Genomic DNA, 26,808 nt, shown 5'->3' with positions numbered 1-26,808 from the left:
ATTGTAATGGAACCAAAAACATGCTGCATGTTGCAGTAGAATAATGTACAACATATCCTTGACTATCCCAAGTTGATGAGCGAAGGGAAGCAAACAATGCCAGCCCACTGAATGAATGACAAATTGATGAATGGGCGATAATTGTGTATGTTACTTCACAATCACATTTAAATTAGGCCTAACTTAATGATAAGGAAGGTGAAGAGATGGATTTAATTTAGAACAACAGTAGTGTAATGATGAGTTTGTCATGCCTATCATCGTTGGCCCTCGTGTTAATAATTTGACTGCATGCCTTGTGTGTTGATAACCATTCTTATGTTTTACTTTGTAAAAATAAGCTTTTAAGGGACTGTTTTATTTACTGTAATGTTATTACATGCATTGTAAGGGAAACAACAACACGTACACCTTTGGAATAATGTGAAACATGTCCTTGTCACTATCCAAGGTGATGAGCAAGGGGAAACAAACGATGCCAGTCAGCCTGCACAGCCGGAACTACACCAAACTCAAAAAAACTAATTTCACACATAGTTAGCCTGTAGACAAGATTAAATTGGCAATAGTCTGATTGACAGTATTATTAGGTGTCAAATTGTACATGAAGAGATGGATGCAACTTGTAATTTGCAGATGCAGGGAAGGGAGCCTCACTTGATGAAATCCTCCTTCAGACTCACATGTATGTAAAACATTTAGATTTCGTTTAGTATCAGAAAGTGTTTATATGGCCCTTTTGTCAACTAACTCTCAAAATTCAAGAGTTGCAGCTCTATTTACAACATTTCACTTCAAGAATATCTGCATTGTCCCAGCGTTCAGCACATGACCCCTGGCGTGGCAGTGTTGCTCTGGCTGCTAAGCAGACTAGTAACATACTGTAAATTAATTTATTTTCTTATTTCCACACTGTTTCCTTTGACCTGCCAAAACTAAATTCTAATGGACTTCTTTGATGGACTTGAACTAGTGGTTTGTTGTTTTTACTTCTAGATTAGAGCAGGGTTATTGAACTCTGACCCTACAAGGTCCGGAGCCTGCTGGTTTTCTGTTCTACCTGACCATTAATTGCAGACACCTGTTGTCCCAGGTCTAAATCAGTCCCTGATTAGAGGGAAACAATGACAAAAAAAACAGTGGATCTATTGTTATATTTCTACATGGATATATTTCCATGAATATTTCTTCATGCATTTCATGCTTTACAATTGTTTATGTACTATTTATCAAGCTTAGGTGCTTTATGTTTGCATACCTTGATATGCATCTAATGCATAATCTAAATGAGACACCCGTCAACGTTCTCAACGTGCTCTAGCGGGTACTTCAATGCGGTTTTAGTGTTAAAAGCTTACAGTCTTCATTTGCCTTCTCTCGTCATCTGATTCCATTCGGAGGTATGGTTTTTCCAGGTTAAACTTTAAATGGCCCCAAAAGGTTACGCTTATGTAAAGATCTGGAATAGAAAGGGATGAAATAAAAAATATCTAGCATAGCGTTGGAGAGAAACGCAGCAACTCGGAGGAGTACGTGGGGAGTGTTGTGACCAGGCTGTGGCATTAGGTATTCATGTGGGCCATGGATGGGAGCGAGCTCTCATGTAGCGATGGGGGGGAAGGGATGGTTTGAGGGAGGGAGGAGGTAAACAACCATAGCTCATACTGTATCTCTCCCCATTCCCCTGCATCTCTCTCCCCGTCCTCCTGCATCCCTCTCCCCGTCCCCCTGCGTCTCTCTCCCCGTCCCCCTGCATCTCTCTCCCCGTCCCCCTGCATCTCTCTCCCCGTCCCCCTGCATCTCTCTCCCCGTCCCCCTGCATCTCTCTCCCCGTGCATCTCTCTCCCCGTCCCCCTGCATCTCTCTCCCCGTCCCCCTGCATCTCTCTCCCCGTTCCCCTGCATCTCTCTCCCCGTTCCCCTGCGTCTCTCTCCCCGTTCCCCTGCGTCTCTCTCCCCGTCCCCCTGCGTCTCTCTCCCCGTTCCCCTGCGTCTCTCTCCCCGTTCCCCTGCATCTCTCTCCCCGTCCCCCTGCATCTCTCTCCCTGTTCAGATCCTTTTTTTTTCCAAGTGTGTGTTTTATAATGGTAGGCTATAATCCCCTCCATCCCCCTAAAAACATGTTTTTTCCTAACTATTACACCAATGCAAAAACTTGTGTGGCTTATATATAGATAGTGCAAATCTTGTACACTAGCAGCAGAAAATATTAGCATTTAGCGAACAAGGCCTCTCACGATGCCTCCTCTGCCTTTGCAACTTCTGCACTGTACCCCAACAGGGTCTCTACCCACCTGTGTGTGTGCCAGCCAACTTTGCCAACCAACACACCCATTAAAGGGAATCTCTCATGTGAAGCCGTGCGTTTCCCTCCTCCTCTGCCAGTGTCACTCATCACCCAGCCCCTTCAGCAGCGCAGCACGCCGCCGCTTCCTCTGTCGGGATTGATGACAGCCACACTGTCACAAAGTGGAGACAATCTGTCATTTGTCATCCCCTGCCCCGGCGGTGCCTCACTGAGCCAAGATGGCTAGTGTTCTTTCATTCTCTTCTTTTAGTCAATCTTGACACCAGATCATTTTTTAGGTTTGGGCTGAAAGGTTCAGCCTGCGAGCACTTAGCAGAACAAAATACACTCTTGTGGAACATCGTTAGTGGAACTTTTTTGTACTTTGAAGCGAGACCATTCACTGGAAGCTCTTGGAGTACTTGTAAGTTTGGACAAAATCTTACTGCCCCCCCCTCCTATGTTCACCTGAACCTCTCAAAGTATTTCTGAACCTCCAACCTTGTGCTCCTCTGGCAAAAGCATGCGACCCATCGATCCAACACCTTGGGCAACACATCAGTCCCTCTACCTTCGTGACATTTTTTTCCCTGATTGGAGAGACTGTGAGGAGCACTTTCACATTTATTTTCAATTTTCTTTGCGCTCGCTCTCCACCGCCGCTCCCCGAGACAGATCGAGTCCTGACATTTGCAGGGAAATGGGCTGTGCCACCGCGCTTTGTCAAATCTCACAGCTGTTTGGGGAAGGGTTTCAATCGCCCGCTCTCCCGGGTGGGCACATGAAACACAGACCCTTTTTAGAAAGGCGCAAGCGTCTTAAATGAAAAAGGAGATGGAAGCGCCTTTCCCCTATTTGTCAAAGTCCCCAAAGCAAGAATTGGATTTGAACACCGGGACAGGGTTCGTGAAAGTAAATGCCATTTTGCATTGCCTTGGAGGAACTCAACTTTTAAACTCCTTTAAAAAGTCATACTGTGCACACTATCTCATCAGTCTCTGTAGGCCTCTCTGTCTTTGTAGTAGGCCTTGCTAAGACCATGCATACCGAGCTAAACTAGAGCTCTTTATTTTATTTGACAGTTTACCATTCTGTTTCAAGGTGAGGAATACACTTAGTTATTCCTGTCCAATCTGTCACTGCTGTCAGCACGTTAATTCTATTATTTATTTATGCCCTTTTTATTTCACGGTAACTCTATAGTCCCCTGATTGCATGCAGATGGTGAAACCTTGGCCTGTGAGCGTTTGTCACCTCCCAAGCATTCATGTTGTCTGGATGTTGTCTGGATTGTTCTATTGTCGTTAACTTTGACACCCTCTATTTAGGTCTCTTTATTCAAAACTAAGAAAGAGAATGAGAAAAAAATAAACAAGTAATTGAAGTCAACAAAAACACACAAATTGCAGAAACTTGTTATTTTTTCTCATTCTCCCGAATGAAACAAGCGTCGCCACCGCCAGGGCCCTAATGTCAACCATTAAACACTAAGATTCAATTACAGAGTAGGAGTAGTACTTAATCTTTCCCCGGGTAGCCATTGTTCACATTGCACCCTGCGCTCCAAGACGGAAGGAAGCCATGCTAGAAACCGAAGCTCCCTCTCCTCCAACCCCATACTAAATCACCTATTACCCAGCGAGATGACAAGGTGCATTAAATGTCACTTTTCACGGCAAACAAATTTGGAGGAACAGTTAAAACTATTAGCTTCCTGTTGAGGGCCTCCCACTCAAATAGATGTTTGGTGGCAGCGGGGAGTCGGGCACTGCCATACGGAGCGAGCCGGCTGCGAAATCGAATCCAAGCAGATTGATTCGGCGACTGTGGCGGGAGAGCTTCATTAACTCATAGCTGTCCATTAGCCACTCGTCATTCTCTCCGGCTTTTTAGAGATCACATGCCGTCTCCGCGCTGAGCGGCTGTGTTTACCACAGTAAAGGCAGAGGGAAAGACAATTATACCCCGCCACGCATCCCCCATCAGGCAGGTAGAACACCATTAAGTGAACTGAACACTCAAGCTGTTAACCACCTTGAGAAAATCACATTCCGCCTCACCAAATTCTAAGAATCCTTTCTGCCACGGCAAAGAACATGGGCCATATAATAATCCAGTATTGTCCTTCCCTTCACACATTTTCCATTGTTTTCTCTCCTTTGTGTTATTGTTTTTCTTTGTCTGAGACCCTTCTTATCTCACATCTAGCCGGTGATCCATGACGCGTTTGTGCTGGAGTTTTGCCTCCAATTTAAAAGAAACCGGGTATGACTTGTCTCCCGCTCGGCAACATGAATTCACTAAATTGGCTCAATAGAGTTTCTGCGATAACCATCTCCTTCTGTAATTTCAAAAGGCTCTTCCCAGACACTTTAATTTGTTCCTTAAGTGCAAAGAGGGAAAGAGGAGAGCGCGACCACTCAGTGACAAATCTCTGCCTCCCAGGCTCGCCTCGCAATTGAGAGGAATGCAGATTTAAATGACAAGAGGCAGTAAATTCCAAAGCGGGTGTTTGCAAAGCACTACAGTGTCTAAGATTTAAGCTCCCACAGTTAGTTATATTGCACCCTTCTTCAGAGTGGTATTACTGTCTGAAATCCCCTTGTAGTAAATCAGATTATATTAATTGCAGATATAAATTTGCATTCACTTGAAATACCTGCTCGTTTAAGACACCAAACAGACCCAATATTGGCTTATCCGCTGAGTCTATTTGCATCCAATTGGATATTGTGGGATTTATCTATGTCTGCTTAATTTTCTAATAAATCTCTTGAAATTATTACAATGAATTGGATGCTAAGACTTCTCACTACTGTAGCAGAGTTAATAAATCTGATCTCTGCTGAATTAGCTCTCAAAGAGAAAGCCCAATCACTAGGGCCTGGGAGATTTGTTCAAACACACTATGAAAATAGCCTTAATTACACTGAACAAAAATTTAAACGCAACATGCAACAATTTCAAAGTTACAGTTCATATGAAGAAATCAAGCAATTTGAAAACATTCATTAGGCCCTAATGTATGGATTTCACATGTTGATCACAGATCTTAAAAAAAAGGAAGGGGCTGTTTAACCAGCTTCTTGACATGCCACACGTGTTCAGTGGATGGATTATCTTGGCAAAGGAGAAATGCTCATTAACAGGGATGTAAACACATGTTTTTTCACAAAATCTGAGCAATAAGCTTTTTGTGAGTATGAAACATTTCTGTGTTTCTTTATTTCAGGTCCAACACTTTTTACATGTTGCGTTTATATTTTTGTTTAGCACTTACACTCTGAGACGTTGAGTTGAAAATCTCCACCATGTACAGTGCTGGTCATGTAGTCTTCACCTGTAGACAAGGTTTGTGTCATCCCGCCTCGGCCTGTTCAGATGACCGCTCTCCCCAGTCTGATGAAAGCCAGCTGGAGAAATGCTGTGGAGTACAGCCTGGAGCAGGGAGAGCAGAGCGCTAGGTTATATGGGGAAGCAGGGAGAGCGCTAGGTTATATGGGGAAGCAGGGAGAGCGCTAGGTTATATGGGGAAGCAGGGAGAGCGCTAGGTTATATAAGGAAGCAGGGAGAGCGCTAGGTTATATAGGGAAGCAGGGAGAGCGCTAGGTTATATAGGGAAGCAGGGAGAGCGCTAGGTTATATAGGGAAGCAGGGAGAGCGCTAGGTTATATAGGGAAGCAGGGAGGATGCTAGGTTATATAGGGAAGCAGGGAGAACGCTAGGTTATATAAGGAAACAGAGAGGACGCTAGGTTATAGGGAAGCAGGGAGGACGCTAGGTTATATAGGAAGCAGGGAGGACGCTAGGTTATATAGGGAAGCAGGGAGGAGGTTATATAGGGAAGCAGGGATAGGAAGCGGGAGGACTAGGTTATATAGGGAAGCAGGGAGGACGCTAGGTTATATAGGGAAGCAGGGAGGACGCTAGGTTATATAGGGAAGCAGGGAGGATGCTAGGTTATATAGGGAAGCAGGGAGGACGCTAGGTTATATAGGGAAGCAGGGAGGACGCTAGGTTATATAGGGAAGCAGGGAGGACGCTAGGTTATATAGGGAAGCAGGGAGGGTTATATAGGAAGCGCTAGGTTATATAGGGAAGCAGGGAGGATGCTAGGTTATATAGGGAAGCAGGGAGCAGGACGCTAGGTTATATAGGGAAGCAGGGAGAACGCTAGGTTATATAGGGAAGCAGGGAGAATGCTAGGTTATATAGGGAAGCAGGGAGGACGCTAGGTTATATAGGGAAGCAGGGAGAACGCTAGGTTATATAGGGAAGTAGGGAGAACGCTAGGTTATATAGAGAAGCAGGGAGGATGCTAGGTTATATAGGGAAGCAGGGAGGACGCTAGGTTATATAGGGAAGCATGGAGGATGTTAGGTTATATAGGGAAGCAGGGAGGATGCTAGGTTATATAGGGAAGCAGGGAGGATGCTAGGTTATATAGGGAAGCAGGGAGGATGCTAGGTTATATAGGGAAGCAGGGAGGATGCTAGGTTATATAGGGAAGCAGGGAGGATGCTAGGTTATATAGGGAAGCAGGGATTATGCTAGGTTATATAGGGAAGCAGGGATTATGCTAGGTTATATAGGGAAGCAGGGAGGATGCTAGGTTATATAGGGAAGCAGGGAGGATGCTAGGTTATATAGGGAAGCAGAGGAGGATGCTATATAGGGAAGCAGGGAGGATGCTAGGTTATATAGGGAAGCAGGGAGGATGCTAGGTTATATAGGGAAGCAGGGAGGATGCTAGGTTATATAGGGAAGCATGGAGGATGCTAGGTTATATAGGGAAGCAGGGAGGATGCTAGGTTATATAGGGAAGCATGGAGGATGCTAGGTTATATAGGGAAGCAGGGAGGATGCTAGGTTATATAGGGAAGCAGGGTTATATAGGGGATTATGCTAGGTTATATAGGGAAGCAGGGATTATGCTAGGTTATATAGGGAAGCAGGGATTATGCTAGGTTATATAGGGAAGCAGGGAGGATGCTAGGTTATATAGGGAAGCAGGGAGGATGCTAGGTTATATAGGGAAGCAGGGAGGATGCTAGGTTATATAGGGAAGCAGGTATTATGCTAGGTTATATAGGGAAGCAGGGAGGATGCTAGGTTATATAGGGAAGCAGGTATTATGCTAGGTTATATAGGGAAGCAGGGAGGATGCTAGGTTATATAGGGAAGCAGGTATTATGCTAGGTTATATAGGGAAGCAGGGAGGATGCTTGGTTATATAGGGAAGGTGGCATCATCTCCAAGGTGGATACAGCACATGTGGGGGCAAGAGCAAGAGTTCTAGAACTTTAGATACCAAAGGATTCGAGTTCATCTACAAATTAAAAATGGACCTGCCTGTGGATATTTCTCAGAACTTTAGCTCAACCTGACAGTTGGAGAAGATCCACTTGCATTACTCATTCACTGTGTGCATCGGTAAAACCCCTCCGGCGAATTAGGGTGAAAGAGCAAAATATAGTTTCTCTTTTCTTCCATTCGTATAAATGCTGGATCGACTGACCTTGAGTGTCTAAAGAGACGGGTGGGCGGCAGAGCGAGAGAGAGAGAGAGAGAGAGCGAGAGAGAGAGAGAGCGAGCGAGAGAGAGAGAGAGCGAGAGAGAGAGAGAGAGAGAGAGAGAGAGAGAGAGAGAGAGAGAGAGAGAGAGAGAGAGAGAGAGAGAGAGAGAGAGTGGGTGATATGACTTTCATTCATTTATGTTTAATGCTCTGACTGCAAGATGGGGTCGGGCCCCGTTTTAGACCACTTAACGCTGGGGGGGGGGCTCCATTAGAGAAGGCCAACTCCTATCCCCCCCACCCCTCGGGAGGAATGGGAGAAAGTGAACAAGAAGAGCAGTCAGATGGAATTCTAATGCATCTGGCTGCATTCAAATGGACATTGGTCACTGCAAATGGAGCCTGAAGAATATGACACTTTGGATGGGATTCGGAAGCATTTACTACCCACCTGGAAATGAGAAATTCTCAGGTACATGTTGCCTGGGCAGTGTCCCATTTAGATTTTTGCTATTTGCTGCTGATGGTTGGTAAGGAGGCTGGGGTGTAAGGAGACTGGGCTGTTTTCACTCAGGAGTCGTTAGTGAGGAATAGCCAGGACAGGGTTGGCATCGCTACAGTGTTTTGGTGGAAAGTTGGCTCTCGCCAGAGAATGCAGGGTCCTATGCCAGCCTCGTAGACCCCGGTATCACAGCGCCATCTCAGGGCTGGCAAAATGTCTGGCACCCCTCACTGACAGCCTTGGCTTGCAAACGGGGCATACACCACTTTCTCAGCCCCCCATAAAAGCACAGTGATCACGACACAGAGGGGGACTGATGGGCGCTTGTGGGGAGTGGCTGGCCCCTAATGAAGGCTTCACCAAGGTCTCTCTGTTACTGCCAGCTGGGCGCTTGCAAAGGCACCGTTCACACACACGCTCTTTGTCGAGCCGTACAGCTGGAGCGCTGAGGAAAAGCAACATTAGTGAGGAGAGCTCTGAAATGCTACGATTTGGCCTGATTAAGCTTGTAGAGGAAAAAGAGCTAAGTGGAAGATGGATCCCATTTGTAAACCCAATGTTTTTACTTTGAAAGTTTGTCTTAATTAAGTGCTATGAACTCAATGCAAGCTTTCAGTTTAAGAGGAAAGGGTTAGTCCATTGGAAAGCAGACATTCTTATTGGTTATCTGCCTCTCATTGGCCTGCTTGCAGTTCTCTCCAATGAGTGTATTTAGAGTATAGAATACTAGTGGCTGATGCCATATGTATTTCTATGGATCTGCCCCACTCTCTATCACACGGGCTTCAGCCTTCTGAAACTACACCACTGTTTCCTAAGATGACAACCCCTTTGTGTTAACCTCCCTTGGCCCCTGTGTTGCTCCTGCCGAAAACACAGCAGCCCCCTTTCTCTGACAACTACATTTAACGTCTACTCTACAGTCTCCCCCTTTGCAATGGAGGACAAGCCATTGCTGAACTGGACTGGGGAGACGTGAAGTATCCAATCTGCTTTAAAGTATCGTCTGTCTGTCTGTGCGTGAGGCTGTTGTCCTAGCCACTGACATGGGGCCTCAGGAGACTATATTAGCAGGGAGTGGGCCAGCAGGTACTGTATTTAAGGGCGTCCTTGTTCAGGATCCCCAACCCGCCCTATAACCTAACGCCCTGCCCTAAGAGTCAGGATCAGTCAGGATGGCCCAACCTAACGCCCTGCCCTAAGAGTCAGGATCTGGCCCAACCTAACGCCCTGCCCCCTAAGAGTCAGGATCTGGCCCAACCTAACGCCCTGCCCTAAGAGTCAGGATCTGGCCCAACCTAACGCCCTGCCCTAAGAGTCAGGATCTGGCCCAACCTAACACCCTGCCCTAAGAGTCAGGATCTGGCCCAACCTAACGCCCTGCCCTAAGAGTCAGGATCTGGCCCAACCTAACGCCCTGCCCTAAGAGTCGCCCTGCCCTAAGAGTCAGGATCTGGCCCAACCTAACGCCCTGCCCTAAGAGTCAGGATCTGGCCCAACCTAACGCCCTGCCCTAAGAGTCAGGATCTGGCCCAACCTAACGCCCTGCCCTAAGAGTCAGGATCTGGCCCAACCTAACTCCCTGCCCTAAGAGTCAGGATCTGGCCCAACCTAACGCCCTGCCCTAAGAGTCAGGATCTGGCCCAACATGGCCTGTGTTTATCAAAATATACAGTGTAGCCTCTGGGTTGAATGAGGAGAAAGGTAGCTAGTTTGTCGCACTGTTTGGATGCAGACTAGATTTCTTCTCCGCTGTCCTCCACTTCATGAGGAGACATGAATTGCGAGCCACAGCAAGACCTGATGTGATGTAAGAGAACAACCACAGCAGACCTGGGTTAAAATCACAGGCTCAGTGAAATCCATAATAATATTTGAAATAAAACAAATCTTAGTTGGAGCCAGGTATGAACCAGATTATGTCAATTTGAGGCTTGATTATGATACTTATTTAGCGTATTGCTTACTGTATCACTAGCTTTTCAGTGTTTTCCCCTGTGACCCTTTCTTCTTTCTATTGTGATTGGTATGAAACCAGGAAACTGGCCAAGAAACGCAAGGAGACCCTGAGCAGCACGCGACAGGAGATGACGGTGATGGTGAACTCCATGGACAAGAGCTACACGGAGCAGGGCACCAACTGTGATGAGGCCATCTCCTTCATGGACACCCACAGCCACACACTCAACGGGAGAAGTGAGTGTCTAACACCAGGGCATTGTGGGTTGGCGGCGGGGAGTATGGAAGGCTTTTCACACTGAGCTGAACCAGCCAAACCAAGATGTACATAGCTGGCCTGGTTACACAGTCACATTCGTCACTGGATGTAGTGGAAAGGACAATGTGAAAAGAAAAACATTTGTTTGTTTAGGTGGGCACAGTAGTGTGAAAAGGCTATAGGTAACATAGATTAACACTGGTACATTAGAGCAATTTCTTTAAATTCTAAACGAATTCTGTTTTATCAATGATCAAGTCATGTGAAAGGCTCTTGCAAAACCCTCGATACCCAAGCAGGTTAGAAATGTCTTCAGTTTTGTTTACTTATTAGGCAGCTCGACTATAATTTCCCGATACAGCATCTAAATAAGGACTTATCGTCTCAGATCTTCCTCCCTTAATTTTCCCAAGCTGTCAATGCTTTAATCTTTGTTTTTGATCCTGTGCCTATTTCAAACCCTTCTTACCTCTTACTAGCCTTTTATTTCCTTCTATGGGTATCCCATGTTGACACATGAGGGGGGTAGATCAACGTTTAAAAAAAATAAGATTAATTTAGGAGATGCTCTTATCCAGAGCGATTTACAGGACTGATTAGGGTTAAGTGCCTTGCACAAGAGCACGTCGATAGATTTTTCACATCGTCAGTTTGGGGATTCGAATCAACAAGCTGTCTGTTACTGGCCCAACACTCTTAACCGCTAGGCTACCTGCCACCCTATATCTTCCCCATCTGCCATGCTTCCACCCCCCTGGCCTTCCTCCTCACCCCAGGGACAGCTGACCCTGGCTGAGGTACAATCCCCTAATTCCCCCCACCAACGGTGGTCCCTAGGCCCAAACATTAGTCAGCCCCTATTGCTCGGCATGCTGAGCCAGCGGCTCTCATCATCATTTCCCTCTTGTACCCCCCCCCCCCCTCAGCTTACAAATGCCCCTATCCCTCACAACTATATGACATTAAGACATCCCTTCATTATGAGGATCTCCAGAATCATATTCTCTATATTTCTTAGACCTTATATCTCTGTTACTGGAGAGTAAATAAGCTACAACCATGATGTTTTCTGTCTTTCAACTCTGAAGGCTAAGAGGTGCCAGGGTCACTAGGCATTTTTTCTCTCTCCCCTTACCGCCACGTGCACCTCATCTGTCTGTCAAAAGCAGAAAGGGGACAGGAGCGAGAACGAGTCTTGGATCGTTTGGCGCTCATTTAATATTGCAAGAGGGGAATGCCATTTCAGCCTGACAGGGCCGGCTGACGTGTCGCCGGGCAGATTGGAGTGACCTGGGAAACATTGGGGATAAATAAATAAACATGCTCTCATTGGAAGACAGAGCCATTCAGCCGTGACCTTATCCCGCTGTCTATCGCAATATCCTTGACTAACAGCAGGGTCACTGTAGGCAACTTCTGTCAGAATGCCTGATGGCGACCGACAAACAGAGCGACGATCGCTCAGTGTACTGTGCCGGCTTTACCAACAAACCGACTGAACTTTATTGATTTGGCTGAATATGTTGTATGAACACAGCCCGTTGTTGTTACTTATTCAAAAATACAGTCATTAAAAAGCATTAGCGTATTTGTATCCATATGCGTAGCCAGAACAGTGAATAGTGAAATGTCTTAGTTTCTTGACATTATTCCACTTGTTAAATTGACTCTGTCAGGGGACATGCAAAAGCTACAAGCCTTTCCTAATGGCTTCAACACACACTCCTCCTTGATTCTGTTTTTATTTGAGACAACCTTTTATTCAGACAGATCTGAGTCTGGAAGCCAAATTGTTTGATTCCTACAGATCGTCTAGAAATATACTATTAATTCTTCCACTAAAGTTTCTTGACCATTGTGTTACTGCCTGCTCTCTCTCTTGCTAAAAGCTGCCTCTCCCTCGACATTCACCATGAAGACTAACTCAATCAGCACGTCCGTACCCACCTCCTACTACCCAGGTAAACTACCTCACCTTTTAACTCTGAACTCCTTCTGCTTCTACTACTGTCTAAAACTGCTGGTGACCTCTTATGACCCCTTGAACTTTGACCTCTTTAACAAATGGCCAATCCCGATCTAGGTGCCTGTGTCTTTGTTTGATCTAATGGTGGCCTGCCAAAACAATGTAATGATGCATGCTCTCTTTTTGCCTGCAGTTTTAATTGCTCTATAGCGGTTGCACTTCAGCATACTATTTGGGACAACCATTTTGAGCCATATTGCTAGATTGATTTGAATTGATCTGTATGTATATTCTATTCGATGGATAATGTTGGACATGATCTACATTTAACTGAGTTATAACCCCTTATAATGTTAAAAATGAACTATTGATGCTGCTCTTCCATTGGAGGTTTTCTTTGCCTCTTGATGATAACAAACTGTAACTGCTCTGCTCTAATATTGCTGTCTTACCTGGAGTGGGGAGTGTGTCACCTTATTCACTGCTATATTGTCTCTTCTTTGTTAACACCCTGCTCTGCACTGGTTTTGGGTTGTGGGCAGATCCCTTTGTGCCAACCGCTATCTTGGGTGAGAAAACATTCTTAATTTTTTTTCCCTACAATACAGTCCTTATGCTTATAGACCAACTGAAACGGACAACTCCAAAATAGACTAGGTGCTGTGCATTTGAGGGAAGCAGAGAGAGAGAGAGCGAGAGAGAGAGCGAGAGAGAGAGAGAGAGAGAGAGAGAGAGCGAGAGATGGAGATAGTGATTTGGATTGGATTGGTTTGTTTCCTGATAATGGCTTTCACACATCCATACCTGCCTGCTTTTCTTTCTTTGTCAGACCAGAAGGTTTTGTTTCTTTCTAATCAAGCTGAGGTTGGCTAATTCACTCCATCCCATCCGCATTCCGTGTCGTGCGTGTGACGTCACGTATGTCTATGGCCTCTCATATGCATGGACAGACAATGTGGACTGGATGAGGGGGAGTGGCACAGCAAACCCCCCAAAAAATAATATCCATACAAACAGACAAAGTAGTTCCCATCGCCATAGCAACGAACATGTAAAGTAGCAAACATTGGAGAGCTCTAGGGCAAAGTTAAGGAATGACACATTTGTGTCATTTTGTCAATGTCACTACTGCTTAACCTACCCTAATAAACTCCTTCAACTGTCAGTTTCAACCCCTTTCATATAGAGAAAAGTTTCAATATCTTTGTCTTGGTAGGAGGTTTGTACAATAGACAGCCAGGTACAATAGACAACATACAGTGCATTTGGAAAGTATTCAGACCCCTTGACTTTTTCCACATTTTATTACTTTACGCCTTATTCTAAAATGGATTACATAAATGTTTTTCTGCATCAATCTACACACAATAACCCATAATGTCAAAGCAAAAACAGGTTTTTAGAAAATGTTGCTAATTTATAAATAATATAAAAAAAGTACCTTATTTACATAAGTATTCAGACCCTTTGCTTTGAGACTCGAAATTGAGCTCAGGTGCATCCTGTTTCCATTGATCATCCTTGAGATGTTTCTACAACGTGATTGGAGTCCACCTGTGGAAAATTCAGTTGATTGGACATGATCTGGAAAGGCACACACATATAAGACCAAAAATCAAGCCATGAGGTCGAAGGAATTGTCCGTAGAGCTCCGAGACAGGATTGTGTCGAGACACAGATCTGGGGAAGCGTACCAAAACATTTATTCAGCTTTAAAGGTCCCCAAGAACACAGTGGCCTCCATCATTCTTAAATGGAATAAGTTTGGAACCACCAAGACTCTTCCGAGAGCTGTCCACCCGGCCGAGCTGAGCAATCGGAGGAGAAAGGGCCTTGGTCAGGAAGATGACCAAGAACCCGATGGTCACTCTGTCAGAGCTCCAGAGTTCCTCTGTAGAGATGGGAGAACCTTCCAGAAGGACTCCCATCTCTGCAGTACTCTGCCAATCAGGCCTTTATGGTGAAGTGGTCAAACAGAAGCCACTCCTCAGTAAAAGGCACTTGACAACCTGGTTGGAGTTAGCCAAAAGGCACCTCTGACTATGAGGAACAAGATTCTCTGGTCTGATGAAACCAAGATTGATCTCTTTTGCCTGACTGCCAAGAGTCACGTCTGGAAAAAACCTTGCGCCATCCCTACGGTGAAGCATGTTGGTGGCAGCATCAGCAGCGGGGACTGGGAGACTAGTCAGGATCGAGGCAAAGATTAAGGGAGCCAAGTACAGAGAGATCCTTGATGAAAACCTGCTCCAGAGCTCTCTGGACCTCAGTCTGGGGCGAAGGTTCTCCTTCCATCAGGACAACGACACTAAGCACACAGCCAAGACAACGCAGGAATGGCTTCGGGACAAGTTTTTGAATGTCCCTGAGTGGCCCAGCCAGAGCCCGGACTTGAACCCGATCGAACATCTCTGGAGAGACCGGAAAATAGCTGTGCAGCAACGCTCCCCATCGAACCGCACAGAGCTTGAGAGGATCTGCATAGAAGAATGGGATAAACTTCTCGAATACAGGTGTGCCAAGCTTGTAGCGTCATACCCAAGAAGACTCTAGGCTGTAATCGCTGCCAAAGGTGCTTCGGCAAAGTAGAGTAAAGGGTCTAAATACTTATGTAAAGGTGACATTTCAGATGTATATAAAAAAGTGTTGCTTTGTTATTATGTAGATTGATGAGATATAAACCCAATTTAATCAATTTTAGAATAAGGCTGTAATGTAACAAAATGTGCAAAAAGTGAAGGGGTCTGAATACTTTCCCAATTCACTTTACAAACACCAGATGTAGATATTTGACAGACACATATCAACATACCAGATAATGTACACACTTTAGGCTAGTAGAGATACAGAACACAACAGTGTCTCAAGGAAGAATGGCGTTAGTGATTTTCTAGACGTTTCCTTGGACAAGGGCCCAGTGTTCACTTTCACCGTTTACAGCACCACAGAGGGTTAGCTGGTGGTTCCACTTGTTTTGTAGAGAGGTTTTCAAACGTTATCTGGACTAGTTTTTTACTAGTTAAACTGTTTTGGCTAATGTCAAATTAATATTTTATTCATTCAGAAAACAAAATGTCTTTATCATGTCTTTGTCAGCATTGATTACATTTGAAATGGTCAATTCTAGGTGATTTCAACCAAATTAACACAACCCTAACTAAAGCGTCCCAGATCTAGCTTTCTGTGAGGTGTCCAATTGAACTGAATAGTTGGTTAGGACTGGACTCCCAGAAAGGCAAAAACATGTTGGTGCCTAGAAACAGCTAGAGAAAATTAAAACTGTGCAGGTGCTCATGCCTAAACGTTATATTGTTGCTTATACCCTGTTTCCTTTCTCTTCTTTTCTTCTTCACATTTAACCTGTTATGTCCTCTAATAAAGTGCCCATTAATGGTAAGTTGCCAGTCTGCCCTGTTTTCTCTGGGGTGAGGAAGTGTGTGTGTGTGTGTGTGCAAGCGTCATGCTATTGAAAGGCGCTTGCCTTCCCTTGGGGCCTGCTCTCCCATCTTGTGTTGCTACGCATGCACTTGTGCTAGGGCATCTCACGCCCCCCATTCCCCCTGTGAAGCCATTACCTAGCATGGGGATTTGACTCCACCCATGGACAGTGTTGCCTCATGCATATGTGGACTATATGACGCCCCACCCACACTCCACAACCCCCACTTTGTTTAAACAGGTGTCTCACGCCTCTGACACTTTTTCATTTTTTTTTACGGTTTCCCATAAGACATAGTTACCGAACAGAGTACCCACTTCATTTGATCGTGCACCCACGTCATCCATCCACCGCCGCCATTCCATCATCAACTTCATTTTGCCATTGTTCGATTTTGTGGATAGGAAGTTTGTATTGAGAAGTTAGCCACAAGCTAGCGCTGTGAGAAGTTAGCGCTGTGAGAAGTTAGCCACAAGCTAGCGCTGTGAAAAGTTAGCCACAAGCTTGCCCTGTGAGAAGTTAGCGCTGTGAAAAGTTAGCCACAAGCTTGCCCTGTGAGAAGTTAGCCACAAGCTAGCGCTGTGAGAAGTGAGGGTTATTCTAGCGACAATAGAAATAAAGCACTTTTCCCTCATTGTATAATGTAAATAGATTTATTTTACACCATGTTATCTGTTAAGATACGAGCTCCATTTTGTGTTCACCAAGTTTCAAAACACTGTAATAACTAGTTAATTAAGCACAACATAGTTTCTAAGTAACTCCTGTTCATTTCATGTTTTCTCATTGAATAACTATACTGTGACCCTGTGTTCATCCATTATAATGTCAAGAGTGTTTCCTATTCCATGTCTATACGGGGTTGTGGGCACTCCAGTCCTGACCAGTGTATATATGTATTTGTGTGTGACCTCGTCCCTCCTCTCTGGGTTTCTAGATGAGAACCACACCATGACCAGTGACACCAGCAGTCTGGTCCAGTCCCACAGCCACTCCTATAAGAAGAAGAGGGAGGTGGCAGACGTGCCCCCCTACCAGACGGGTCAGCTCCACCCGGCCATCCGCGTGGCAGACCTGCTCCAGCACATTACCCAGATGAAGTGTGCTGAGGGCTATGGCTTCAAGGAGGAGTACGAGGTGAGAGCCCCAACTGCCTGCAAAATGTAGGGTCCCACCCTCCTCAATCACATGGCAAATCCTCACACACACACACAAACGTCCTCACATATCAAAATGCCCCCTCATATCATAATGTCCTCACACGCACCCACTAATGTCCTCCCATATCACTTCCCAGTCTGTCTGTCTTTGTCCCTGATTAACTTTCTTTCTGTTGTTGCATTCGTTCTTGTTTATTTGCACCATACTCTTTTTCTTTTGTTTAGATTCATTGTTTGTTAGATGATTTTGTCACTTTTTATCTCTGCAAATGAACTTCTCACTAGCTATTATTGCACACAAAAATGCACCGGGTTTTGTGTCCTTCCGTTCCAATGTTTATCACCACTTTAATTCCTCTCACATGGTGTTTGGTCTCCTGCAGTTTGTTGACTGGACGCCACACTGCTTAGACCTTACTGCCCCGTCGACTGCATCCACTTGGCTCCCTAACAATGCTAAACAACCGTCTTGGTGAAAAAAAAAGTGCCTTCTGAATCTTAAAAAATCCTACAGCACACGCATCCACTAATGGGGGATTTCCCAGGCTGAGACTGTGTTAATGGCTCAGACCAGTGCGAGTTGCCAGCTCTGCCTAGAGTCTGTTTATGTGAAATATATGGGAACAGCGCTTTTCTCCAGAAGCTAACAAAGCTAACGACTGTCACAGCAGTGCCTTATTTCCCCGCCCTTACATAGTGTGTGTGCTTGAACACAATTGTTTGTGTGTGTGTGTGTACAGACTGTATACACAAGCTACTTCTCTCCCTTCCAAATCATTACAAGGGAGTTTCTACCTTTTCTACGGAGGGTATTTGCCAGTGGTGTAAAAAATACTTTAAAGTACTACTTAACTACTTACTTAAGTACTTTAAAGTACTACTTAAATTGTTTTTGCGGGTGTCTGTACTTTATTTTACTGTTTATATTTTTGACTACTTTTACTTCACTAGATTCCTAATGACAATAATGTACTTTTTACTCCATTCATTTTCCCTGATCCCTAAAATAACTCGTTAGATTTTGAATGCTGAGCAGGACTGGAAAATGGTGCAATTCATGCACTTATCAAGGGAACATCCCTGGTCATCCCTACTGCCTCTGATCTGGCGGACTCACTAAACACACATGCTACATTTGTAAATGATGTGTGCCTCAGGCTATCTGTAAAAAAAAAAATGGTGCCGTCTAGTTTGCTTAATATAAGGAATTTTAAAAGATTTATACTTTTACTTTTGATACGTAAGTATATTTTAGCAATTGCATTTATTTTGATACTTAAGTACATTTAAAACCAAATACAATTAGATGTATACTCAAGTAGTATTTTACTGGGTGACTTTCACTTTTACTTAAGTCATTTTCTATGAAGGTATCTTTACTTTAGGTACAATTAGGTACTTTTTCCACCACTGGTATTTACCTGAAATAAACTATACACCATTACCCCTCCCATCTTATACTTTCCTTTGCTATACCCACTATTTACACATTAATCAACACAGGAATCAGATCAATAATTCAATCTCCCATGCCCTGGGCTGGCCCTGTGCTTTGGGACTTCCCTGAGGGCTCAATTCATTATGGATATAGATTGATGATTTGTAGGGCTTAGGTAGGCTTCTAGTGTAATGATACAGTATTTGCCAGTCATAAAAATACGGAGTGCAGAATAATTGATGCGTCTCCACTCTTCCATCTGAAAGTGCTTCTCTTCACTGCTTTTCTATAGCTTTCTACCTTTTTATTTGTAATGCCGCTACAAGTTAGAGACGGCGAATCATTGTAGTGTGTGTGTGCCTCCCCCCCGTTTTGTTTCCTGTTTTCTGCTACCACTGTCTCTTCTCATGTTCTCTCTAAACACAACGAGCCGAGCACTAAACTGATCAATTCTAATCTCTCCCCCCGATTCCATGCTTCTTGTTATTCCATAACGTTATCTATGGAAAAGATAAACGAGGTAAGCAAGTCCCCTTTTTGATTTGATTGTAAACGAATGTTTTTAGATTGTAGCTTTGTCACAGTATCACAGAAACCCTAGATGTAGCGATCTCACAACCTACACCTCCTGATAATGGTTAGAATTCTCTCTACGATACCTGCTGTTGGTTGTCTGTGTCCAAAAACATGCATTTAACAAACCGCAATATACAACAACAACAAAATGTGCCTGATGAGATTTAATCCCCCTGGTCAATGAGAATCAAAGAGTGGTGAAATGAGTGGCGTTAAGTTGACACTACAGTACAGAGCAGAGGTCCTGTCTAATGGAAGTGTTTGTAGACAAAACAAACTCCGCATTCATCCCAGACACATAGTAAATTATTCTCCTATAGTTCAGGCCTGTCTCTGCTTCAAAGGAAAAAAACATATTTGATTTGTGTTGATGATAATGCAGTCAGACACCATTTGAATTCTTAAGTCATGAAAGACTTGCTCTCTTGGTATGATATCTTACACCCAAAAAATAACCAACAAGAAAGACTGGCAGATTCTGATCATACTTACCCTCAACAAAAATATAAATGCAACATGCAAAAATTTCAAAGAGGTACAGTTCATATGAGGAAATCAGTCAAAGTAAATGAATGCATTAGGGCCTAATCTACAGATTTCACATGACTGGGAATACAGACATGCATCTGTTGGTCACAGCTACCTTAAAAATGGCACGACAATGGGCCTCAGGATCTCATCATGGTATCTCTGTGCATTCAAATTGCCATTGATAAAGTGCAATTCTGTTCATTGTCCATAGCTTATACCTGCCCATACCATAACCCCACTGCCACCATGGGGCACTCTGTTCACAACGTTGACTTCTGCAAACCGCTCGCCCACACGACGCCAAACACGCTGTCTGCCAACTGCCCGGTACAGTTGAAACCGGGATTCATCCAGGAAGTGCTCACTTCTCCAGCGTGCCAGTGGCCATCGAAGGTGAGCGAGCATTTGCCCACTGAAGTTGGTTACGATGCCGAACTGCAGTCAGGTCAAGACCCTGGTGAGGATGATGAGTACACAGATGAGCTTCCCTGAGATGGTTTCTGTCAGTTTGTGCAGAAATTCTTTGGTTGTGTAAACCCACAGTTTCATTAACTTTCCGGGTGGCTGGTAGAACGATCCTGCAGGTAAAGACACCGGATGTGGAGGTCCTGGGCTGGCGTGGTTACACGTGGTCTGCAGTTGTGAGGCTGTTTGGACGCCATATTCTCTAAAACTACTTTGGATGTGGCTTATTGCATTCTCTGGCAACAGCTCTGATGGACATTCCTGCAGTCAACTGCACACTGCCTCAAAACTTGAGACATCTGTGGCGTTGTGTGACGAAACTGCACATTTTAGAGTGGTCTTTTATTGTCCCCAGCACAAGGTGCACCTGTGTAATGACCATGCTGTTTAATCAGCTTCTTGATATGCCACTCTTGTCAGGTGGATGGATTATCTTGGCAAAGGAGAAATGCTGATTTACAGGGATGTAAACACATTTGTAAACAACCTTTGTTTGGATTTGGTCTCGTGAGAGTCGACCATAGATCTCATCTCAGTAGCTCTACTTCCATGAAAATCATCTGTGTAAGGCTTTGAAAATGTGTGTGTGTGTGGCGGGGGGGGGTGTATGCAGGGCTTTGAATTCATTACTGGCTTTCCACCATCCACCAATCACATTGAGGGTTACTGGCGGGTGGTGGGAAAACCTGGCCAATGGTAGATTAGTATGATAGTGCCAAGGGGGATAGATGGAGCCTGAAGCTACCTCCTAGCCATTTGACTTGTAATTCCCCCACAGTTTGCTGCTATGGATGTTAGTACTACAATATTATGTTTTATATTTTGCTAGACCTTTTTTCATTAGTATCCAACTTTTGGGTGATTTAATAGGCTCAGAAAAGCATGTTGCAAACTCTAACATGTCTTAAATAAATGTTGTATTACCCAATTTTGTATTTTCCCTCGAGCCGCACATTTCGTAGAAGTCTTGCAAACACAAGAGACATTGTTGCCAAATCTATTATTTTTCAAAGCTGGCAGTCAAATATTACACTTGAACTAGAAAAAATGATGAAGTAACACAATGAATAGTTGAACACCTGCCAGTGTTGGTGCACTTCACATCACATAATATTTAGTTGTTATCTATCTCTTCCCAAAATATTTTGACAGATTCCAGATTTTTTATAGTAATCTTTTTCTCATTGACACCGCTCACCTCTGGAGGAAGGAAAAGGGAGAGAGAGTCTCTATCAATCCTCTCCTCCCCAGGTTCTCTCGCTCGTCAGGGCAGCTCCTTGTCACGTCTTGCACATGAAAAGATAGCTCTCTTGAAAGACACACGGCAGCAATGAATAACAAACCAGCACCACTTTGAAACTCTAAACCTAGAGAGGGAGATGGAGGGAGGAGACTAAGCATCTGCAGTATTGTCAACATGTGTTAAACTGTGTTTAATGCCTCTTTACTGCAGCTAGTTCTGATACATTCAGAGAGAGAGAAAGTTATCTTCATTAAACTACGGCCTTCTCTTCAAAGTGTCCCTTGCGGTTAACAAGACCTGTAAGGGCATGTTTTTCCAACATCCAACCATGCTTGCTAAAGGTCAGGTGACAAGGCTGGTCTTTTAAGCTCATCTCAAGGTGACGTCAAAATGTGTACTCAAAGGATTGTTTGCATATTAATGGCGGAGACCCTTGACACCAAAGACGTCTTCAGGAAAATACACGTTTTATTCCATCCTGTCTGATTACTCCTTCATCCTCATTTAGTCAAATGGCTGTGTGAGCCCATTGATGACTGTTAATAAATGCATTATTTTCACACCTTAGGCATCCCAGTCACCACCTTTCAGAAAATACCAAAAGTTCACTATCATTTGATTTGGAGTGGTGGTGCCTTTTCCTTCATTGCGAATGCCGTGGGGTGGGAGGCTCCCGTGTGAAGAGGCTCCCGTGTGAAGAGGCTCCCGTGTGAAGAGGCTCCCGTGTGAAGAGGCTCCCGTGTGAAGAGGCTCCCGTGTGAAGAGGCTCCCGTGTGAAGAGGCTCCCGTGTGAAGAGGCTCCCGTGTGAAGAGGCTCCCGTGTGAAGAGGCTCCCGTGTGAAGCGGCTCCCGTGTGAAGCGGCTCCCGTGTGAAGAGGCGGCTCCCGTGTGAAGAGGCTCCTCGTCATGGGGACTGAGCTGTTACCATTATCCACTCAGAGGACTGATCAAGGCTTCTTGTTCTCGGAACGCGTTCCGTGTCACATCATTGAGGGGAAGAAGCGCGCGAGAGAGCTTGGGGGGGGGGGGGGGGTACAGGTAAAAAACAAGTTCCACTGCAAGCAATCAAATGCAATCAAATGTAATCAAATGTAATCAGATGAATTGTCTGATGGGACTAAGAGAGAGCGAGCGATATTGGAAAGAGCGTGGGATGGGTAGGGCTAAATAACAACACATCGTTATGATCCGTTTATACGTCCTGACACTCTTTGGAGACGTGATTTTGGGGGGAAGTGGAGGAGACATTAACTTACAGGGGGAAAGCAGTAGCCCCTAGCCTGGGTAAAGAACCAATAATCAACAGCACCACTCCAGCAATGACATTTATTTTCATAATTAGTCCTAATTGGGTGTTCCGGTGCAAGATCAGAATTCCCAAAAACTCATACTATTAATAAATCATGAGGTGCTGTGCTCGAGCAGAGTTTTTTGATCAGGCAGATGTGTGTGTGTGTATGTTCATCTTCTGGTATGTTTCGGGGACTAGTCTTTCAGAGAGTATGTGGGTACAGTTTGTAAGGAGGACTGGTGTTCTACCTCGGTGAGGTTAGGGAGATTCTGATTGGCTTCAGTGGTGGCCTAATGGGCACCTTTTCTGACATTGCTCCCAGAAGGCCATTCTCCTGCTTCCTCTCATCTTTAATAATGATGAATATATATCTCTGTTTTGACTGGAAAGGATCCACGACTGAGCTGTGCTGTCCATTTAAAGAGCTGACCTCCTAACCCTTAGGAACTTTCATGTACTCCTGTTTAACACTTTCTCTCTCTGTCCCCCCCCCCCCCCCCCCCCCTCTCTCTCTCTCTTCTGTTTCTCTCTTTCTCTCCTTCCATCCGCAGAGCTTCTTTGAAGGCCAGTCTGCACCATGGGACTCTGCCAAGAAAGACGAGAACAGGATGAAGAACCGATATGGAAACATTATTGCATGTGGGTACAAACAATTCTTCCCTTTTTGTCTCGTCAGTCAAATCCCTCAGGTGGATATGAATTCTCAGTGTGGGCCTATTTGTGAACATTATTGTGAAAAATGTCGAGGCTGTATTGTTTGTCCTTTTAGAGCAGCGTATAGTTTGGAACATATGAAATGGTTCTACTGAATGTTTAACTAGAAGAACTGCGATAATTCTCTTCCTGATAATGTCATCTTTAAGCTGTGATTGTCACGACAACTGACATCCTATCAGACATATACACACAGGCAGTACTAATTGCCTTTGCAATTATGAAAATGAGCCCTGACTTGGGAACAATTTCATTTCTGGGCTTGAGACATTGCCGGGGGTGTCACACACACACCACCCTCACAGCTATACCAGTCCCCCAACGAGAAGACCGCCCCTGTCATTTCCACGGCAATAAGATTCCGGACACTTCCTGTCTCTGCAAATGAGCAACCGACCAATCACAGTTCTCCACCCGGCGCGGCGGCCAATTAGCTGCAGGGCATGTTGGATGGACTGCCAGTTTTCTGCCGGCTGTAATAATTAAAGTGAATAAATCATTCAGAGTGAGTTAGCGTCTCCTCTGTGAAATGGGAGAGAAAGAGAGAACAGAGGAAATCTCTCCTATTAGTCAAATTGAATTATTTTGACTAATGGATAGACACTTGTTTCATAACAGAGCTCTGTCGTGGTGATTTTGATTAAGTAGAGGCACACTTCACTATGGTTGATTTACCAAAGCTTATTCTCTGCAACTATGTGGTGATTTGGACTCACTGGGTCCAGATCATTATCTTTGAATCCCAAAACTAAAGAAGAACTGAAACTGAACAGTGCTAGCGTAGTTCACTTCCACACCACCGTTGACTTGTACCCTAATGAATAGGGACTTCAACTTATTAAACCAGAAAAAGGCTTCCTTCTATAGGGCATATGTCAGAGAAAAACACAGTGACCTGGTAGTTGTACCTGCAGGAGTTGATGACCTTAAACTTCATAGTCCCTATCCTCCACAGGGATGGCCTACCAGTGTTTTCCTCTCCGTCTCGTTCGTATGACTAATGGGGCCCTTGTTTCTCACTCTCGCTCTCTCTCTCTCTCTCTCTCTCTGTCCTGTCTTCCTCCAGATGATCACTCCCGGGTCCGGCTGCAGGCTATCGAGGGAGAGCAGAGCTCTGACTACATTAATGCAAATTACGTGGATGTAAGTACAACACCAGCCGGGGTTAGACAGAAAGGTCAGCCAGCATGTGTGTGCGCATAGCTCTCAGAAGGAACGAGATGATGACAAGGCTACTGCTTATAGACCCCCAATCCTCCTCTTCCCCTCAAAATAGGGATATATACAGTGCCTTTGGAAAGGGTTCAGACACATTGACTTTTTCCACATTTTGTTAGGTTACAGCCTAACTCTAAAATGGCTATAAAAAAAATACAGAGACCTTATTTATATAAGTATTCAGACCCTTTGCTATGAGCTCAGGTGCATCCTGTGTCCATTGATCATCCTTGAGATGTTTCTACAACTTGATTGGAGTCCACCTGTGGAAGATTCAGTTGATTGGACATGATGTGTAAAGGCACACCCTGTCTATACAAGGTCCCACAGTTCACAGTGCATGTCTGAACAAAAACCAATCCATGAGGTAGAAGGAATTGTCCGTAGAGCTCAGAGACAGGATTGTGTCGAGGCACAGATCTGGGGAAGGGTGTCAAAAAATGTCTGCAGCATTGAAGGTTCCCAACAAAAAGTACGGAATTGCACCGAGACAAGACTTTAACTACCAATTGGATACCACAAAATTGGGGAGAAAAAAGGAGTTTAAAAAAAGTTTCCAAAAAGCTGTTTTTGCTTTGTCATTATGGGGTATTGTGTGTAGATTGATGAGGGGGAAAAACAATTTATTACATTTTAGAATAAGGCTATAATGTTACAAATTGTGGAAAAAGTCAAGAGGTCAGAACACTTTCTGATTGCGCTGTATGTCCAATCTGTAGAATTAGAATACTTGGTCCAACTCTACGGACTGCACACAGTCACGTCCAGCATGTAGGATTGTTGGTTTGCAAAAAGCCCACCCCTTGTTTACCCTCCTGGCTATCACTGTTGACAGAGTACATTTTATTTTCCTCTCCAGTCAACCAGCTGGCACGGTGCAACCCACGCCAACCAACCACCCCATGCATACTTATCATCTCCCTCTTCCTCACCTCCCCCTCTACCTCCTCGCCTCCACCTCCTCGCCCTCCCCTTTCATCCACGCCTCCCCCTCTACCTCCTAGCTTCCTCCACACCTCCCCCTCTACCTCCTAGCTTCCTCCTCGCCTCCTCCTTTACCTCCTCTCCACCTCCTTCAAGCCTCCGCCTCTACCTCCTAGCTTCCTCCACGCCTCCCCCTCTACCTCCTAGCTTCCTCCACACCTTCACCTCTACCTCCTAGCTTCCTCCTCGCCTCCTCCTTTACCTCTTCTCCGCCTCCTTCATGCCTCCCTCTCTACCTCCTAGCTTCCTCCACGCCTCCCCCTCTACCTCCTTGTCTCCCCCTCTACATCCTCACCTCCTCATCCACACCTCCCCCTCTACCTCCTAGCTTCCTCCTCGCCTCCCCCTCTACATCCTCGCCTCCTCCTCCACGCCTCCCCCTCTACCGCCACTCCGAGCTTTGCCTTCATTTGTCATTAGCCATTAGCAACATTAGCGTTAGCTCCCTCCTCTTCAAAGGTAAATGAGTGTAGATTTGCAGTGCAGGTGCTCGGATATTGATAAAGAGATAATTATGAAAGCAGTGGCTCATTGTCAATAGACGACTATCTAAGTATTAGAGCGGAAACATCTTAGTTCTTGCTGTCTTTCTTGGGTACCGCCTGTTCTTATAGTTCTCCATAACCAGAAGTTATCCAGAACCATTTTTATTTGCATACGTGATTGTTGTTTGGGTCTGGGAGGTGTGATTATAAGGACATTATGTAGAGTGACATCTGTTATGTTGTTGCTACGTTGTTGTTACGTCTGTTAAGATGCTGTCCCTAGAAACTTAATGGACATTTTGCATTTGAAATAAAGGATTTGTCATCCCACCAAATAAATTTTCTAAGAATCAGTCTTACAGTACTCATTAGAATATAGCAGAAAAAAATTCTGGGTGTTTGTGTGTCAAGTCGTGTGTCTGTGTCCAGTCGTGTGTCTGTGTCCAGTCCTGTGTGTGTTGTGTTGAATTAGCATTCTGCGGCTCATCTAGCCGCACTGCAGGTTAGCTGATGAAGCTACTTACAGCCTGACCCCCAAGGGACTCGTGGTGAATTAACCATCAGGACTCCTATCAGGACACGGGCCTGAAGACCTGTATATGTACTGTACACCTCCCTCCGCTGAACCTCTCCGTTCCGACTCTGTCTGGCTTGCTGCTCCCTCCCGAGTGTTTCTGAAGCCTGGTCCAAGATCTGTTTGTGCTGTCTTGCATGACGACGACCATAGCAGTTGGCTAATTAGCACATATCTGGGCTCTGACGGGCTCTCCGTCTCTC

At 44.9% G+C, this 26,808-nt stretch overlaps 1 protein-coding gene across 7 annotated transcripts in view; it reads left to right on the top strand.

Moving 5' to 3' along the window:
* Window positions 1-26,808, top strand: part of LOC135522887 (receptor-type tyrosine-protein phosphatase mu-like) — a 313,769-nt gene that overhangs the window by 246,037 nt on the left and 40,924 nt on the right. For 3 of the 7 annotated variants that reach the window (XM_064949554.1, XM_064949552.1, XM_064949558.1), the window contains 6 exons: window positions 10,342-10,499; window positions 12,411-12,482; window positions 13,030-13,056; window positions 16,864-17,063; window positions 23,182-23,269; window positions 24,411-24,487. In XM_064949554.1, coding sequence (XP_064805626.1) covers window positions 10,342-10,499; window positions 12,411-12,482; window positions 13,030-13,056; window positions 16,864-17,063; window positions 23,182-23,269; window positions 24,411-24,487 — 622 coding nt within the window. The remainder of the gene's footprint in view (window positions 1-10,341; window positions 10,500-12,410; window positions 12,483-13,029; window positions 13,057-16,863; window positions 17,064-23,181; window positions 23,270-24,410; window positions 24,488-26,808) is intronic. The other 4 variants (XM_064949559.1, XM_064949553.1, XM_064949557.1 and 1 more) reach the window with 2 other exon arrangements.

Source organism: Oncorhynchus masou, chromosome 30, assembly GCF_036934945.1.
Source record: "Oncorhynchus masou masou isolate Uvic2021 chromosome 30, UVic_Omas_1.1, whole genome shotgun sequence".
NCBI lineage: Eukaryota > Metazoa > Chordata > Actinopteri > Salmoniformes > Salmonidae > Oncorhynchus > Oncorhynchus masou.
This window is presented reverse-complemented; position numbering and strand designations above follow the sequence as displayed.